The 18,650-nt window shown below is 51.5% G+C and overlaps 1 protein-coding gene across 1 annotated transcript; it reads left to right on the top strand.

Annotated features, from left to right (window-relative positions):
- The first annotated feature begins 8,029 nt into the window (after positions 1–8,029).
- On the top strand, positions 8,030–18,344 carry FAM210B (family with sequence similarity 210 member B). The gene is made up of 3 exons (XM_007104822.4): positions 8,030–8,231; positions 16,367–16,542; positions 16,757–18,344. The coding sequence occupies exons 1-3, from the start codon at positions 8,046–8,048 to the stop codon at positions 16,971–16,973; spliced, it is 579 nt and encodes a 192-aa protein (XP_007104884.2). The 5' UTR covers positions 8,030–8,045; the 3' UTR covers positions 16,974–18,344.
- The last annotated feature ends 306 nt before the right edge of the window (positions 18,345–18,650 follow it).

The raw sequence follows: 18,650 nt of genomic DNA, 5'->3' as shown, positions 1-18,650 counted from the left end.
CACACACACACACACACACACACACACACACACACACACACACACCTGGTCAACCAAGAATCAACATCACTTTTCAACGCCCCTGCAAGCTGAAGTCTGAGAACTGGCCCAGCGTGCTGAGACAAAGGAGGCTCTGAGTTCCCATGAGGTCTCAGGCAGAAGCTTGACTCACCCCGTACGTGGGCGCTTCCCCAGCACGCCCGGCTCGGCAGATGCCTGTCCGTCTGTCTGTCTGTCCATCCGCCCTGAGCGTCAGGACCGGCTCGCGGCCCTGGGTTCGCAAGCGCGAGAGTTTCGAGGTGATATCCGAAACTGACCCCTGTGGACCGAGGGCCAGGGGAGGCCCAAGAAAGCGGCGGACCCTCCAGATGGGTGGGTGGTGCTTTCAACACGCAGGGAACTTACACACGAGGCTTGAAAGTTGTAACGAGCAGTTCTCCGCCCCGCGCCCGAGAATCTTAAAAGTTTACGTTGAGGCCTTAGCGGGCCTTTGTCATCCAGACCGTCTCAACAACACGTGACTCTCAAGGCTGCGTCCTCCAAATGGTTCCCACTGCGGGGGGGCGGGGGGGATGGTGGGCGGTAGATACATTTCAAGGCCACGGGAGGAGCCTCCAATCGTCGGGGCTTCGTTCAAGGGTCCAGCGGAGGTCACGTCCTCTCGGTGACCTCCTCCTACAACCCCGAGCCCTCCCTCTCTTCACCCCACTTCCAGGCTTCGCTCGTGTCTCCCAAGTCCTCCCACGCGGCGCCCAGAGTTCTGCAGACGCCACTCAAGGGGTCTCCGTCTTCCGTCTTCCTCCCCCACCCAGACCTCCAGGCGCCAAGCAGAGGGGCCTGTTTAACGTGGTCATCAGATTATGTGGCTCCCCTGATTAATATCCTTCAATGCTTACCACCGCAGCTAGAATAAAATCGGCTGATCTGGCCCCTGGCAACTTTTCCCAAACCCCTCAAGCCCCTCACTCCTTGCACACCGGCCACTCAGGCCTCCTCTGACACTCCTGCCCCTAACCTGCCACTCACATTGCTTTCTTCCTCCTTTGGACCTGCACCCAGTTGTCCCTCGGCTTGACCCCTCTTCCCCCTGGAAGCTGCACGTCTGCTCCTGGGCACCTTCCAGATGTCCAATGCCTTCTCCGGGAAGCCTTTCTGATCACCCCTCACCCAACACAATTCATGATGCTGTCCTCCCCTGGCTATCTGTTCTCTGTCCATCAGGCCCTGATCCAACTCGAAGCTCCCTAAGAGCAGGGACCATCTCCAAGCCACCCACGTGCATAACCTGGCAGAGTAGAGAGCAGATCGTAGATGTTCAAAAAATATTTGAGGGAGGGAGGGAGGAAGGGAGAGAGAAAGGGAAGGAATGAGAAGACAGACATGGGAGAACAATCAGTAATTACCAACGTAATTTGTGATGATAACAGCCAACACCAGGGTGGGCCTGCGCTGAGCCTGGCACTATTCCATGCACTTCACACGTGTTAATGAATTTAATCCTCACTGCGAGCCCTCATCTTACATGTGCAGAGACTGGGGCTCAAGTGAAGTAACTTGCCCAGTGTCCACAGGAAGCGAGAGGTATGGCTCAAGCTTGAACCTGGGCTTCACTCCAGAGTTCATGCTCTCAGCCTCCAGGAAGGAGGCCCTAGATGTCCATCGCATAGGGGAAAGGACACCCCCTCCGCAGGGAATACAAGGCAGCCACTTAAAGAAGGATTTCTGTATTTACTGACATGGATAGGTGTCCTTGATGGGACACTGGGTGAAAAAAAAGCAAATGAAGGACACATGTTTTAATCCCATTTTTTTGGAAAACATCAAAGAAAACAACAGCCAGATGTGATTGTTCACACACAGAAACGTGGCTGGAAGGACACACAAACCTGGCTGATGCTGGCTACTGCTGGGAGGGCTTCCCGGGTCTCTCCCTCCAGGCTCCAGGCACATGGAACTCTCCCTCGAGACCTAGCAGGCTGCCCCATCCACAGTCACAGAGCCCCAACTCCCCAGCCCCTTACTTGGCTTCTACGCTGCATTTGCTGCCGCCTGACGCCAGAGGGCACGCTTATTTGTTTGATGCCCGTCTCTGTAAGGGTAAGAATAAATTGAAAAAGAAAAAAGTTGATTTTCCCTGGTGCAAAAAGAGGAGAACCTTCGCATTCCCACTCTCCTTTTCTTAGAGCATGCGATTCTTTCTCTGCCCCTTTGAGATGTATGTAAATCTTTTTAAAGGCGAAATAAGCCGCTTGCAGGTTTTTAAGACCCAGGAATGTGTTAAGAGTCTGAGAGCTGTCTCCTTGAAATGTAAACATCAAGGAAGATAGCAGCCTATCTCCTGGGCCAGGTGAGGGTTTAACTTCGGTGACTAGCTCTGTGCTATAATTACATGCTTGTCACAGAGGCACGGGAAGTGTATTATTCCTTTGGATAAAGACAGTTATAGCAAGTACAAACGAGGGTGAACTATGAGTGACAAACGGTGCTGTCAAGTCCTCTTACCTGAGAACTAGTTATTTATTGTCTTTGGATGAAGCATGTGCTCAGCTGCATAAAACGAGGCGCTTTCTTCCTGTCTTTGAGATCTCTTTAGTGAATTGTCCGTGATCTGCATCATGTTCTAGCTTAATGTTTACTCAATAATAAAACTCTTTTCTTTCTCTTCTCCTTTTGTGGAAAGGTTTTCTGTCAGCAGATTTTGTTTTGAATTCTCCCCACCACCCCTCCCCGCCAGCTTCTCTTCCCCAGTAGAACATAAGCTCCAGGGGACTTTGTCTTCCTACTTAAGGGCTGTGTGCCCGGCACTGAGGAGGTGCTTAAAACCTGTTAATTGAATGAATAAACGAAGTTGCTGGCTGTGTCCTTTGAGTTTTCGTTTTTTACAATGATCAAATGTTACCTATGACAATAATTTTGTTAAAAAACAATTAAACTTTTAAAGACTCCACAGGTGTGCATACAAAAGGCAGCCGCTGGTTTGCTTAACAGATATTGATTTTATTTCCTGTTAATTCCCATGCTTCTCAGGCATGAGTCAGTAGTCTTTAGATCATTATTACCAAGTACTTAAGACATTCTTATTAGCAACATATTGAGACATCGAACAAACGAGAAAATCTTCAAACATCATAGTTCCAGCTAATCCAGATCCTTCCCGAGTACTGAGAAGTGATCGTCTTTATCTCCAAGGCAGTCGAGAGGAGATTCTTGGAAAACCATATCAGCCCGCTCATCCTCAACAAGCTACCGCTTTTCTTGGTGGTGGTTTTACAAGTAGCCTCTCTGTCCCTGAGTGGCCTCATTGGACCGCACAGCTCAGGTTCTACGCCCTGTGCCCTCCACCCTGAAGCTTTTATTTGTGTCCAGCCCACACCATTCATACTCTGCTCGGAACGAATGAATGAAAAGGAACAATAATAATAATGGCCACTGTGCTCACCACGATCAGCCCTGGGGAAGGCACTGTATGTGCTGGTCCCTGTATGCACGAGCATACACGTGCATGAAATTTCTCTTATTCTTCACAGCAACCTTGTGATAACCTGGTGCTATTATTATTCCCATCTTACAGATGAGAAAACTGAGGTCCCAAGACGTTGAGTGACTTGACCCATCACACAGTCAGTGCACCGTAATGGGGGGACACACCCCCAGGCAATCTGACCCCAAAGCCCCAGCTCTTGGCCCCAAGCCATAAAACACCATTTGTTTCAAAGCGTTGGACTAATCTTCTACCTTATCTGTGGAAACAAGAGAAAACCCAGCCAGGCAGTAACCTGGGGCAGGAGGAACCCGAATTCCTCTTAATAACTCACATTTTCTGAGCTCCTGCCATCAGCCAGGCACTAGGGGCACAGCACTCAAAAGGTGTCATCCCACTTAAGCCTCACACCAAACTAAGGGGGGTTCACTCCACAACCCAGAGGTGAAGCCTGAGAAACACAGAGAGGTGTCGTGACTTGCCAACGTGCCACAGTCAGTCAGCGGCTGAGTTGGAATCATATCCAGGTCTCTCCACCTCCACGGCCCATATTCATACTGACGATTTTTCCCCCAAATGATGAAGAAAAGCAGAGGTGATGATCCAATGTCAGCCCGAGTTCAGACAAGGACAGAGCTCCCACAGGGTGGGCCACGAGGAGAAAGAGGTCGCTCGGAAGTGGGTGGTGGCAGCCACCACTGGTGACATTCTCCACGTCCCCCTTGGTGCCCAGCAGGGCCCCGAGCATGACGCGGATGCTGAATTAATAGTGACTGAACAACTGAGAGCGAACGCACCTCTCCCTACAGAGACCTACAGCGCGTGCCTCCATGGTTCCCAGTTCAGACGTGGTCTGTGGGGTGTGGAAGCCCGTTTTCTCCTCAGCCCTCCTCCTCCCTTCGTTGTGCCCCACAGGCCATCTGTGTCGTGATGGAGGGAAGCGGGGTGGGGAGTGAAGCCTTTGTGGGGACTTTGTGCACACATAGGATTGTTCTTCATTTTTTCAGGAAGTCACAGACACATGTGTCGTTATTCCCATATCACAGGAAAAGAAAGCTGAGGTTAAAGCAGGTTACATACTTTCCTTGGGGCCGCATGGCTAGTGTCACGAGCTCCCAAACTCCACCCTGACCCGTTTGCCTCCAAAGACCCTGCCTCACAGAGGGAGAAGAATCAGTAGGTGCCACACGATGGAAGAAAATGTGCACACGTGGTTGGCACCCAGTAAGTGCATGTTGATAAGTGAATGGGTGAGACTCTTTCAAGGAGAGGGTTGCTAACAGGATCTACTGCCACAAGATGTCGCTAACAATAGTTCAAGTTATAGTAGAGAAAAAACTGGAAATCACGTATATATTTTTTATAACCTATATTAGTCAGCTCGGGCTGACTAATACCACAAACTGGGTGACTTAAACAACAGAAATTTATTTTCTCACAGTTCTGGAGGCTGGAAGACCAAGATCAGGGTGCCAACGTGGTCCAGTTCTTGTGAGCATCCTCTTCCTGGCTTGCTGATTGCTTCTTGCTGTGTCCTCACGTGGCAGAGAGAAAGAGTTCTGGTGTCTCTTCCACTTCCGATAAGGGCACTAATCCCATCATGAGGAACCCACCCTTATGACCTAATCTAACCGTATTTACCTCCCCAAGGCCCCATCTCCAAACGCTATCATACTGAGAATTAGTGCTTTAACATATGAATTTGGGGGGAGACACAAACATTCAGTCCATAACACCCATTACCAGGACACTGGATTAAATAAATCATGGAGCACCTATACTATAGAATGCTCTGCAGCTTTTAGATAATAATATTGCACAATTATGGTTTCAACAGGAAAGACGTTAGTGACAGATGAAGTGAAAAAGTCACATTATGATGCATATAGACAACATCACCCCATTTCTACCAATACTAGGGGCGTGGGGTACTTTGGCAAGATCTGGATCTCACACCCATACCCTGACCAGAGGGCCACCAACCATTGAGACTGGACAGCTTCATACAAACTACAGTAGGGAGGGAGGGGCATCTCCAACAGAAAGGGGGAGCTGGGCAGACAAAAGAGACAGAAACGCCAGCCACACTGCCACGTCTTGAGTCCTCACTGTGCCACGCCTGGTTCTACAGGCACTGAAATATATCATCTCCTTTAACTTTCACAGTAACCCTTTGAGATGGGTATCATTACTCTCATTTCTTGCAAGTGAGGAAACAAGAGACTTAGATCATTGGAGTCACTTAACAAAGATTCTAAACAGGGCCTGCACCACACCAAAGCTGTGATATGCTAACCAAAAAAATCATGAAACCACAAAGCCTTACTTTTACTGCATCGCCCGCTGCTGGCACATAGCAGGTGTTCAGAATAATGAATGCTGATTGGAAATGAACGGAGAGGAGGCAAGGAGTGATGTACGGGCACGGGTAGCTGGATTTGCTTTGGGAAAAGGGACAGAAGCAGGAGGTGGGGAATGGTGGAGGGAAACAGGGACGTGGGCTGGAGCCTGAGTTAAGACTCAGGCTTCCCCTGAGAAGTAAGAGGCCAGGGTATGTGCCAGGGGAGAAGGCATCAGGGCAGGAAGGAGGACTCCAGGTGGGCAGAAACTGTTTAGAGCAGGCACTGCAGAATCTGACAGAGAAAGAGAACCGGAAAAGAACTGTTCTCGTCCTCAGGAAGACTCAGGTACAACCAGAGAATATGTAATGGGAAAAAACGTGGCAATGTGTCCCAAACACTGTCCACTTTCTATTTTAACACAGTTTATCTGCTTGTGCTCCAGAATCTACCTTCCCACATTCTTATAGAAATGAGCCACAGTGAGTAACCCCGAGGCCCTGGACCCCTGAGCAGATTAACCATGGTTCCCTTGGAAACTGGGAAGAAGTAGTTCCTCCTCCACCAGAAAGGAAAACTTTTTCTTCCTCCAGCACCCTGGCCCCCTTTAGGTTTCAGCCCCCTCACACACACACACACACACACACACACACACACACACACACTGATGTGTGCCCCTTCCCCCGGTACACGTGCACTTCCCGTGTGACACTCACCGCCGTGCACGGGCACACAGCCCTGGAGTTACCACCCCCGTCCCCCGGCAGCTACCCCCTCTACCTCCCTGCCAACAGCAACTCCGATTGTGTTCAGGAAGACGATGTGCCTGCTCTGACCTAAGCCAGGCCTATTTCTTTTGCCGGATCCTCAAATTCCAGACTCCCCTGCAGCTAAGAGCGTCCTGTGACTCAGCTGTAGCCAGTGAGACAGAAGGGGCTTCTCAAGGTAGGGGGAGGGTCCTGAGGTATTGAATTTGGGCACATCGATTCCCATCTCTTTCCAGTGTAGAACGGCTGAACGGCTGGCAGAACAGCTATAATTTCCCTTTGCACCTAGGTTTCTGGATACGAACTCATTTCTGCCAATTGAATGCACTCGCAGAATATTTCGAAGGCAGAAAGGAGGCGGAGGCATCCTCCTGCGGTTTGGGCTTTTTGCTGCTGGTAAACAAGTGTGCGGAGACGTGGGGTTTTCTGCAGCAGAATTCAGGTGTGCAGTCGCCAGCCCATGGGTGTGGACCGTCAGTTGTGGCCAAGGCAGCCGCCTGACCCTGCTTTCCGGTGTCCAGTGATCTGTCTGTAGAAGCTGGAAAGCAGCTGCAGTGGCAGTTTCCTGATCCTGGGGTCACGGCTCTGGCAGTGTGCTCTAGAATTCATTCATTCCACTGGCCGACCCCTGACACCCACCTAACGGCTTGTGGCTTGTGTCCCCGCTCTTGCCGGCCCGTGTTGCTCTGTCCAGAGAGCCTTTCCTGGGGGGCCAGCCTAATGTCCACTCCTTCAGCCTTTTCCAATGGTTTTCCAAGCAACTGTTCCCTGTGGTTAAAAAAAAAATTTTTTTTCTGCTTAAAATAGCAAAGATCTAGAAACATTCTGGATCCTCTAGTTTGAACCAAAAAGTGCTACCGGGGGGTCAGGCATGACCAAAGGATGAGGATAAGGGGCCTCTGGGAAGGTTTCATTTCTGTGAGCCACAGTTTCTTCTTCTGCAGAATGGAGACCAAAGATTATTTATTATCTTTATTACAGTTAATAGTTGACTACTGTGGTAGGTTGCATTTCCCAAACATGGTCACGACAACATTTCCCATTCCACAAGCGACCTTGTCACTTCCCCTCAAGTCGGAGGAATCTGACCCCCTCACTCCTGAATCAGGGCTGGGCTGACCTCTGACTCGCTTGTAACCAACATGATGAGTCAGGATCCGCCTACTGGAATTCGCAGGCGGTCGGAAGGGGTGCCTGTCTCCAGCCCCGCCCATTTCTCGCGGGGCTCCAGCTCCGGCCCCGCCCCGGCCGCGCGGGGCTCCAGCCCCGCCCCCGACGCTCAGGCGGCGGAGGGGCGGGGGTTGGCGGCGGAGGGGCGGGGGTTGGCGGGCGGGGCCAAGGACGGCGCGCGGCCCCGGCCCCACCCCGCCGCTCTGGGCGCGGGCTCCCGCGGGCCCCGCCCACCGCGCTGCTCCCTCTGCTGTCCGCTGTGCGGGCGGCGGCGCAGGGCTGCGCACCATGGCCGGGCTGCTGGCGCTGCTGTGCCCCACGGGCAGGGTGGGCGCCCGGGTCCGGTCTCGCGCCACCTGGCTCCTGGGCGCTGCCGCCCCCCGCGCCCCGCCGCCCGTGTTTCTGCCGCTGCTCGGGCCCGGGCTGGACGTCCCGCTGCTGCGCGCGGCCCGCGGGAACTGCTACGGCCGCCAGGTAAGCCTCCCCGCCCCCACCCCGAACCCCGGGCGCCCCGATCGTCGGCCCATCTCCGCCGAAGGAGAGCCTGACTCGCGCAGCTGCCCGAGACCGAGCACCTCCAGGGTCCCCAGGCCTCAGATCTCTACAAGTCAAGGAAGCGAGTTCCCATTTGACAGCCGGGGAAACTGAGGCTCAGGGAGGTGTGGTGACTGCCCAAGGTCACAGCCTCCAGGGGATCCCAGGATCCCAAAGCGTCAGGCTGTACTGTGGTGGTGGCCGAGAGGATTGGAGATGGGGCCTGGGCTTGGTATCGACGTTCTCACTGGGCGGTAGAGTTGTTCCCTTTGAAGTCGCGCCGGGCCCTCCTCCCTGGGCCGAGGAGAAAGGCTTGGTGGGTGCTGCGGTCTCTAACACCCCCCAACACTTGCTGCCACTCCCTTTTTATCTAACCCAGAGGGCAGGCCTCCCTGTCAGACTGCAGGCAGGACGCGCGCAAGAAACCCAGTGTTAACTTCATTGCATCAATATTTCACTTCGGTTGCTTCTGTGTATGCTAACTGAAAACTGGTTTCCATTCAGAATGGTAATGCAGACTATCCCTTTTTGAAAGTTTTGAAGTGGGTCTCCTTAAAGAAAAAAGGTGGTAAGCAGTGACGTCTGGAGGTCCAGAGCTAACAAGCTGGGACAACCAGTGCCTGGAGCTTTGCACCTTTGGTCCCTTTGCCTGCCTGCATCCACTCACCAGCGGTGCAGCCCTACCCCAAGTGCTGAAGTCCTCTGAGCCTGTTTGCTGACGTTGCAGGCGTTTAAAATAGCACCTTCCCAAGAGTCGTTTGGGGAACAGTTCCATGAGCTGATGCGGGCCTCAGCATGGTGCCACCGGGAGCCGTGCTTCCTGAATGTTGCATAGGCATTTGACCCATGACCTTACCACGCCTCTGCCACAGGTGGAGAAACGTCCTTCCCTGCCTTCTGCTCCCCCATGGGACAGGCGGTAGGTCTTGTCTCTGCCTCCTGAGCCCAGTTAGGGGGTCCTCACGCGTTTGGCACCCTCCGCGCACACCCAGCTGTCTCCTGGTGATTCTTTGTGGATCAGCCCAGCTGTCCCTTCCTCCCGGAAGCCTTCCCTGACCACCAGTGATTCCTTGGGTGCCTCCACTGGCCCCCTCCTCAGCCCCATGGGTGTGCATCTTCTATGCGCTCATCATATGGAATGTCCTCCTGACTTGCTGGTCTGTCTTGTGAGCCTGGCACTGGCAGGTGTGTGTGTGTGTATGTGTACTGCTCCCCCACCCCATATTTATTAAAGTAAGAAGGCTGTATTAGAAGGGTCACGAAGGTTTGAGTAATGAGCAAAAAATCTTGCTCACAAGTTCAGATTGTTTGGAGTGACACCTGTTTTCATTCATGCAATAAGTAATATTAACAATAAACACTATATTGTGTTTACTTTGTACCAGGCACTGTTCGGAGTACTTTGAAAATATTAATTCATGTAATCCTCACAACAACCCTATGACGTAAGCAATACTGTCATCCCCCACCTTAAGCCCAGAGAGGTTGAGTAACTTTCTGAGAATCACACAGAGGTTACCTGTCAGATCCAAACCAGTCTCGTTCCAAGGCTTCTGCCCTCAACAGCTGTGCTGTGTTCCTCACTTATTCGTGAGTGTCTGCCCTGTGCTAGGCACTGCTCTAAGGGCAGGGGGCGGGGGGGCGGATAGAGCAATGAACAAAACAGACACAACCCACCCTCAGGAAGCCTGACGTCTAGTGGGAGGGGAGGGACAATAAACAGAAAAGGAAAATATCAGGCTTGTTGATGTGACAGGTGCTACTGAGAAATGCCAAGGGGGGAGGGAGGGTGCAGATGGGCAGGGCTGCAGGGAGGCATGCTGCCAGTTTAATAAATAAGGTCATCAGGGAAGGGCTCCCTGAAAAGGCAGCGTGTGAGCGAGAACTGGGAGGTGAGGAGGACACTGGGGCTCAGAGAGCAAGCCATCTGCAGGTATATGAAAGCACTTATCTAAGAACAGACACCGGGGGAGGTACGATGTTGTCTGCATCCAGGGCAGCGACTAAGCATGCATCACACGTTCTTAAGGTGATATTTCACGAAGAAATGAATGTCTGAAAAGTTTCCATTCCTTGCAGGTCACCGCCTCAGAAATTCCTTTTTTTCAGTCTCTTTATTCTCCTCCAGGGTTAGGAAGAAAAATGCATGACCCACAATGATTAAAGAGATTTCCAGGATAAAAGGAAGAAAATTGTCCATAGAAGATTCTAACTCTAGAAAGTTAAAAACTAACCGCAGCACGGGCTTAACAGGAAATTGTCTGTTGTGTCTGAATATTTTGTCCCTCCCATTGTCTTGCAGTAGATACTGGTTATTCTGTAGCTGGAAGTCTGGCTGCCTTTTTATTTTTCTTTTCTGGCCAAAAGGCCTTTTGCCAAAATAGAGGTCGTACAGAAAAGGGCTCTCAAGAGAGAGAGACAGTTCCGCCCGGTCCTGGCAAGTAGACAGAGGGGACATAATGAAGTCTGGTTGGGCCAGGTGTCCAGGGTGGGAAGTGAAAGGGGCTTTCACCCGTTGTCAGCCTCAGGACGTTGTTTGGCTCTTGGAACCGGGGGTTGTCCAGTACTCCTCCTATCAGGGCCTGGCAGATCTCCCGTCTGGGGCACTTCATCCGCAGCCAAAAGGCGGGTGGGGAGCTGTTTATCAGAAGGAGCCTTCTGGCTGCTGGGCATCAGAGAACAGGGAGGGCGCGGTGCTGGCCCAACCGAAGGGTACTGGTGACAGTCTTCCTTCTCCCCTCCAGAGCCTTGCCGTTCTGGAACAGGCTCTTCCTTGAGGAATGTTCAGCTCTTGGGGGACATGAAGGGGAGCCTGCAGCACAGAACTCAGTCTGGGCGCTGCCAGCCAGCTCATAGCTTTGCCCCAAACCTTGGTCTCCCATCTGTCAAAGTGGGAGCGACAGAGGTGCCCACGTCGTAGGGTTGTGAGGGTTTTTATGGGATGGCGCCTTTAAAGTGCTAAGCCCGGTACCTGACTCAATAGAAGGGGCCTCTCTTGAGGACACTGGTGGTTTTCCTAAAACCTTTCAAAAAATGTTATGCTTTCCTGCCTATCAGAACCAGTCTCTGGGACCCCAGAAATGGATACTGGATTATAGTAGCCACTCCCCTTTTTTTAAGTGTTTGTTTTCATAAGTCTGAAAAAAGCCCGCAAAAGTGAAAGCTAAAGGCAGGGAGGAAATACAGTTCATCCCCGACCTTAGGACCTTAACACTTAATTCCCAGGGACTGAGCAGCCTTTAATGAAACAGATTTAATTTTAATTTAAGCTTTAATTTAAAGCTTCCAGGTGTTTTGGGGTTTTGTTTGGTTGGTTTTTTTTTTTCAGTCCCAGCTGCAGTTTGGGAACAAAAGAGATGCTCTTTCAGTTGGGAGGTAATGAAAAGACTCTTTCAACTAATAAATCTGAGTTTTGTACCAACTTTTTTGGGAGCAGGGGCAAATGAGTAGCTGCTGTGTATGATTAAAAATCAAGGATGATTCTGGGAAAGGTTTTTTTTTTTTTTTTTTTTTTTGGCCACGCTGCACGGCTTGTGAGATCTTAGTTCCCTGACCAGGGATTGAACTCGCGCCCTCGGCAGTGAAAGCGCAGGGTCCTAACTACTAGACCACCAGGGAATTCCCAATTCTGGGCAAGTTTTAATCCAAGACTGAATTCCACCCCCTCCTCGCCGTGCGTGGAATGTGGCCCTTCACTGAGCCTTACGTAGTTCTTTGGGGGACAGTAGGAGAGTCTGCTTTTGTGCCTTCTTATCTTCTACGTACGTGCAGCAGCCACGGTTTATCTTCCATTCTGGCGGCTGGTCCAGAGCCAAGCCCTCCTGTCCAGCATGAAACCAAGCTGAGAGGCTGCCCCAGGGGTTACCAGACACAACAGGGCTCCAGACACTGCAGACATTCTTTGTAGGGCAAAATGTACTGTGGCTTCCAGCTTGCCCCGAAGAGTAAATTTTAGAATCTGTACTTTGTATTTCAGTTGAATCAAATTCTGCTTCATAAAAAGGAATGAAGTTTGATACCTGCTACAGCGTGGATGAACCTTGAAAACATGATGATAAGTGAAGAAAGCTGCCGTAGTCTGTTCGGGCTGCTCTAACACCATAGACTGGGCGGCTTACACGGCAGACATTCATTTCTCACAGTCCTGGAGTCAAGAAGTCCAAGGTCAAGACACGGGCAGATTCAGTGTCTGGTGAGGGCCTGCTTCCGAGTTCACAGCCAGCTGTCTTCTGTCTTCTTGCCATGTCCTCACATGGTAGAAGGTTCAAGGGAGCGCTCTGGGGTCTCCTTTGTAAGGGCCCTGACCCCATTCATGAGGGCTCCACCTTCATGACCTAGTCACCTCCCACCTCCAAATACCATCCTGGTGGGGATTCGGTTTCAACATACGAATTTGGGGTGGAGGGGCGGTTTCCACAAGCATTCAGTCTGTAGCAGAAGCCAGTCACAAAAGGCCCCATGCTGTATGGCCCCGTTTACATAAAACGTCCAGAAAGGGCAAATCCACAGACAGAAAGGAGTTTCGCGTTTGCCTTCCCCATCAGGATGGGGGAGAGAGGAATGAGGAGTGACTGCTAACTGGGTGGCAGCAATGTTCCAGAATTAGATCCTTGTGATGGCTGCACAGCTGCAAACACACATAAACCATCTGACTGTATGTTTTAAACCTTAAAGATGGACTTCATGGCCTGTAATCTATATACCAGCAGAACTGTTACCAAAGTGGATGGGCCTCCCTGGGGAGGAGGAGGAAACGCATGTGGGGCGTTAGGTGGTGACGTCCCGATGGAGGGGCCTGCACAGGAGTGGCCGTGTGAGGGTCTGGGTTTTAAAGAGGGTGCTCCGGGGGGGCCTCCCTGAGGTGACGTTGGGATAAAGGCCTGGAGGCGGGGCTGTGAGGACGTCTGGGGAGGAGCATTCAGGCTGAGGGAGAAGCAGATGCCAAGGCCTGGAGCCACCCCGGCCTGTCCTGCTTAAAGCAGCAAGAAGGCCCCGTGGCCCGAATGGGTAGCAGGAAGGAGAATGGGGGTGCTGGTGCTCCCAGGAGGCCTCTGACGGGGGTGGTGCTGTAATCCCACCTCGGGTTTTACAGGCTCCCTCTGGCCACTGTGTTGAGTGGTCCAGGGTGGGACTGGGGGGCCAGCTGGGAGGGAGGCCGTCACAGTAACCCAGGGGAGAGGTGAGGGGCCTGGGCCAGGTGGTCCTGAAGCAGCGTTCCCTAAACCCACCTAGGCTGGCACCACTCAGCGCCCCTCTGGTCAGTAGCCCCGTCTGCTGCTCTGTAGGGTCAGCCCCTCATGGGAGACCTGCGAGGTCAGGCCCCGGGCCCCCGGGCGGCCCCTGGTCTCTCATGTTCCTGCCCACAGCCCGGGCAAGAGTAGCTCGGGAGGTCTGGTCCGAGTGCCGTCAAAGAAAGAAAACAGCCCAGGAGGCCGACTGCAGTGGGCCCGGTGGAGGGCGGGGCAGTGGATTCTGATGGGCAGACACCGTCACGTCCTGAGGACGGAAGGGCAGGGGTGGGCCACCAGGGCTGCTGGCTTAGGGGACAGCACGGACGAGCACGAGGGACGGAGGACGCAGTGCGGGCCTGGCGTGCGATGGGGGGACGAGGCTTGGGTGGGCAATGGAAGTATGTGAGGAGGAAGGGGACCTGCTGCACTTAAAACTCTTTACCAGGGACTTCCCTGGCAGCCCAGTGGTTAGGACTCCGCGCTTTCAGTGCCGGGGGCACGGGTTTAATCCCCGGACGGGGAACGAAGATCCCAAGGCACAGCTGTGTGGCGTGGCCAAAAAAATTAAAAATAAAAAAGTAGGGCTTCCCTGGTGGCACAGTGGTTGAGAATCTGCCTGCTAATGCAGGGGACATGGGTTCGAGCCCTGGTCTGGGAGGATCCCACATGCCGCGGAGCAACTAGGCCCGTGAGCCACAACTACTGAGCCTGCGCGTCTGGAGCCTGTGCTCCGCAACAAGAGAGGCCACGATAGTGAGAGGCCCGCGCACCGCGATGAAGAGTGGCCCCCGCTCGCCACAACTAGAGAAAGCCCTCGCACAGACACGAAGACCCAGCGCAGCAAAAATAAATTAATAAATTAATAAACTCCTACCCCCAACATCTTAAAAAAAAAATAAAATAAATAAAAATAAAAAAGTAAAAACTCTCGCTCACATCCTAGTACCTGTGCATGCAATCCAGCTCGACCCCTAATACACCGGGCAGAGATGGTCCCTTCACCCTCCCAGTGCTAGGAGCCGGGCAGGACGACCAGGTCCCTGCTCCCTGGAACCACACATTCCGGGCCTCTGGCCAACAGCAAACAAGCAAAGAACAGAATGCTTACATACATGTATTTGTTATATTTGTTACATTATAAGCAGGACAACTCCTGAAGATAGAAATATCAGAGAGGGAAGTAGAGATGTGATAGCATGGCTGCCACTGAGGGCAGGCAGCTAAGGTGGTCAAGGAGGGCCTCCTGGAGGAGGTGACATTTGTGTTTCCAGCTTAGGAAGTGGCGTCACTCCAGTCTGTGGCAAGGCAGGTACATCTGAGAAGGGAAGGCCACGTGGAGGGTCTGCTGAGGGCGGGCAGGAGCAGGGCAAGGGGAGGCGAGAGTGCTGAGCAGGCGTTTACCTGGCAACGCTGGCTGGTCACTTAGAAGCACCAGGGGAACTGATATCTAATCGCAGCACCCAGGCCTCACCCCAGATCTATGAAATCAGAGGCTGGGCGCCTGGGCATAGACAGATGGGTCAGCAGCATCCGGGTCCCCTGGGAGCTCTTGAGAAAGGCAGCGTCTGGGGCCTCCCCGCAGACGTGCTTGGTCAAAACTTCCGCCTGCCCGCCCGGCAGGGGCTCCGAAGCAGGGCAGGGCCGGGAGGAGGACCTGTGCCCCGTTGCGGTTGGAGGCTGCTGCCCTGGGCACCTGTGTGGGGATGCCACGCTGCATGTCATGTGTCCTCCCCCCCCCCCCCACCGCAGCCTCTGAAGCATGGCTCCGCTGCAGCATGTTCTAAGAATACAAGAAAGCAGCCGTCCCGCTGCAAAGTCAGTAGCTGGAGCTGACTGACCCAGATGCTGCCTGTGAGAAGAGCTCTGAGGTCTGTCGTTAGAGCTGAAGAAATCCTTTGATGAAAAAGGCACTCTCCACGTTGAGGAGTTTTGTCTTTTTAATCCAAGGTTGTTGTTTCTATTTCTCCCAAACATTCCAGGCCTTGCAGATGCTCAGTAATTGTTAACAAGCACCCCACACGGTGAATACTTTCTGTACTAACCCTGCCGCTGCGTTTATGGCCCGGGAACTAGCCCTCCCTTTCTCCGTTCAGATCTCAGGGGTAAATCTTGATTCCAGAAGTAAACGTGTCACGGCTTCTGCTCCGTTTTAGTTCGTACCCACTGTCTTGTAGAGTCTAGCATGGTTGTCACGTCACCACAAACTGGTGGCATGAAACGACACACATTTATTCTTTTACAGCCCTGGAGGTCAGAAGCCCAAACGGGGTCTCACAGGGCTAAAGTCAGTGTGTGGGCAGGGCTGGTTCCTTCCAGTGGCTCTACGGGAGAATCCATTTCCTGCCTTTTCCAGCTTCTAGAGGTGCCTGCATTCCTTGGCTCGTGGCCTTTTCCTTGTCTTCGGAGCCAGCAGCACAAATCTCTGCAAATCTGACTCTGCTTCTGTCCTCACATCTGCTTCTCCGACCCTCCTGCCCGCCTCTGTCCGCTCACAGGACCCTTATGATTAAGGTCCCACTGGTCCCATGCAGAAAATGCAGGATGCTCTGCCCATCTCAAGATCCTTAACTTAACCCCACCTGCAGAATCCTCCTGCCACGTAAGGTAACATATTCACGGGTTCTGGCGACCAGGACCTAGACATCTCTGGGGACATCGTTCTGCCCCTTGTAGCTGGTACCCAGCCCTTCACTGCACCCAGTGGCTTAGCGGGCATTAGCCTCAGCTGACAAAGGAAGATAGTAGCTCGTCTCTCACTGGGCAGGAAAGAGCAGAACGCTGCTAGCAGAACTAGCATCCTTGCTCCTGCCCTAAAGCGTCTCCCCTTCTTTGGCTTGTGCGCAGGACACCAGCAAAATCGCTGTGACAACGGGCGGCAACATCAGCAGTTCAGAGGAGAAAAAGCAAAGCAAGTCGCAGCAGCTGAAAAAGATTTTTCAAGAATATGGTGCCGTTGGCGTGTCACTGCACATTGGAATCTCATTAATCTCTTTGGGCATGTTTTACACGGTTGTTTCAAGGTAAGATTTTGACAGTAATAGATATTTGTTTTTCGTTGTCATCCAAGTGTCTTTGGAAGTAAGAACTTTTTTCCTAAGACTTTATATTCATCTAGCTACTTTCATCACATTTTTTAAAGTACTGTAAACGTCATAGCCAAATTGATCGGTTAACTCCATCCCTTGCTGTAGTAAACATCTTTTGTGTTTGTCTGTTTGCCTCTCTCCCCTCCAGTGGTGTGGACATGTCAGCCATCCTGCTTAAACTCGGGTTTAAAGAGTCACTGGTACAGTCGAAAATGGCAGCAGGCACAAGTACTTTCGTGGTGGCCTATGCCATCCACAAGCTGTTTGCACCCGTGAGAATCAGCATTACCTTGGTTTCCGTGCCCCTGATTGTCAGATATTTTCGGAAAGTGGGAATTTTTAAACCTCCAGCTGCAAAGCCTTGATGAACTCTTCAATTGTGGGCCTGAAAACCTATGTCTTTGAAATGACACATTTTGGACTGGTTTTATGATGTAGGGTTTATGGTGGGGGTGAGGCAGGGGCTAACTGCTGTCTTCTCATGAACAGCATTTACTTTTGCCAGCAAAAATTCAGGGTTTCAAATCACTCTAATTTTTTTGCTTTATAAGTTCTGGTAATGCTATTCATCATAGGGCTTGTCTGCATCATCTAAAATGTCAGAAAAGCATCACCACTGAGTTATAATCTGAAACAAAACTGTCAGCCAGGAAATGTTCCTTCTGGAAGATCATTGGTGAGGGTCTGCGTGCAGAAGCCTCAGGGGTTAATCTTTGCTCAAGTTCTTAAAGGGCAGCGATTCATTAAGCTGGTTTTTAAAAGTCCCCTTCCTCCGATATTTGCTGTCAGGCTGCCTTCGTTTTAATATGCGGTATTGTGCAAAACAGCTGCCAGTGCTACAATTAATGAAGCAGAATTTCAGACTTCACAGTATGGAATCAGGATCTTAATTAGCATCAACACTTTGACATTCATTACACTTGTTTGGGGGGGGAAGAAAAACAAGTATTTCTGGTACGTTTCACTGATCCCAAGACACCTTCAAATCTGGACATGATGGGGCCTGCCTCGGCTGATTTTTCCCAAACTTCATTAAAGTAGGTCAGAATCATTTGTCTCTGTTTCGGTAGAACACGGAAACTTCATCCAACAGTAATGGCATCAGTTGGCCCCGGACGCCTGTGTCCTCAGAGGAATCTGGATAGTGCACATATACGCAAAGCTGAAACAATCTTGGCCTGACTCTCAGACTTCAGACATTCCAGAACTAACTAGTGTCACAGTGTTTACATTGTGTTGCTACTTATATTTTTTAACTGAGTTAAAATTATGCATGCAAAAAAAGAATTTGTATCACTCTCTAAAAAAGGAAAATTACTAGCAGTTGCTGTAAATGGGAGGCAACCGCAAAATAATAATACAAGCTGGGCAGGGACTGAGCTAGTTTACCAGATAACGGGCGTGTGACTTTAGGCCCCTCATTCTGTTTGGGACACTGGTTAAGAATAGAAATGCAAGCACACAGATCCCAGTGGAGACTTTCTCCTCGAGACAGTCGGGGGCAAGCGACGGAGAAGGAGTATATTCCCGTGGGCTTCAGCATCGCTGACGGGACACTGGCTGCACCCCAGGAACCCCAGTGTAACCAGTCTGCCCTGCCACCATGGTTGAGGGGTTGCATTTATCTTTCTGGCTCCCAGATTTATTTTTTATTTTAGTTTTTTGGTTTGATTAACTACATTTGTGACAATCAGAAAACTCAAGGAACTATAAACTGATCATCCTGGTTTTACTGAGATCTGACTATTGACAGTTTCCTCGTTAGCCCGAAGTAGCCCATGTCAATCAGTTATTTCAGTTAACTTTTATGAGAATCTTTGTGAGACAAATTCCCCACTTGCAAGATCTTTAAAGTGGATCCGTTATTCCACACCCCCCGACCCCCCCTTTTAAAGCAGTTAGCCCAATGCCAAAAGGTTCTAGCAATTTAAAGTTGGAATTAGACTGCCTTTCTGGGGTCTAATTCCCAGGACACGTCCACAGAGCAGAGAGATGGCACCAGTGCTAGGGAATTCCTCAGGAGGGCAGGACCAGCACTTCTG

This window comes from Physeter macrocephalus, chromosome 14, assembly GCF_002837175.3.
Source record: "Physeter macrocephalus isolate SW-GA chromosome 14, ASM283717v5, whole genome shotgun sequence".
Classification (NCBI taxonomy): Eukaryota; Metazoa; Chordata; class Mammalia; order Artiodactyla; family Physeteridae; genus Physeter; species Physeter macrocephalus.
This window is presented reverse-complemented; position numbering and strand designations above follow the sequence as displayed.

Coding starts and splice junctions, on each gene's coding strand:
- FAM210B (XM_007104822.4), top strand. CDS start 8,046: ATGGCCGGGCTGCTGGCGCTGCTGTGCCCCACGGGCAGGGTGGGCGCC. Junction 8,232..16,366: donor GGAACTGCTACGGCCGCCAG/GTAAGCCTCCCC, acceptor GCTTGTGCGCAG/GACACCAGCAAAATCGCTGT. Junction 16,543..16,756: donor TTTTACACGGTTGTTTCAAG/GTAAGATTTTGA, acceptor TCTCCCCTCCAG/TGGTGTGGACATGTCAGCCA.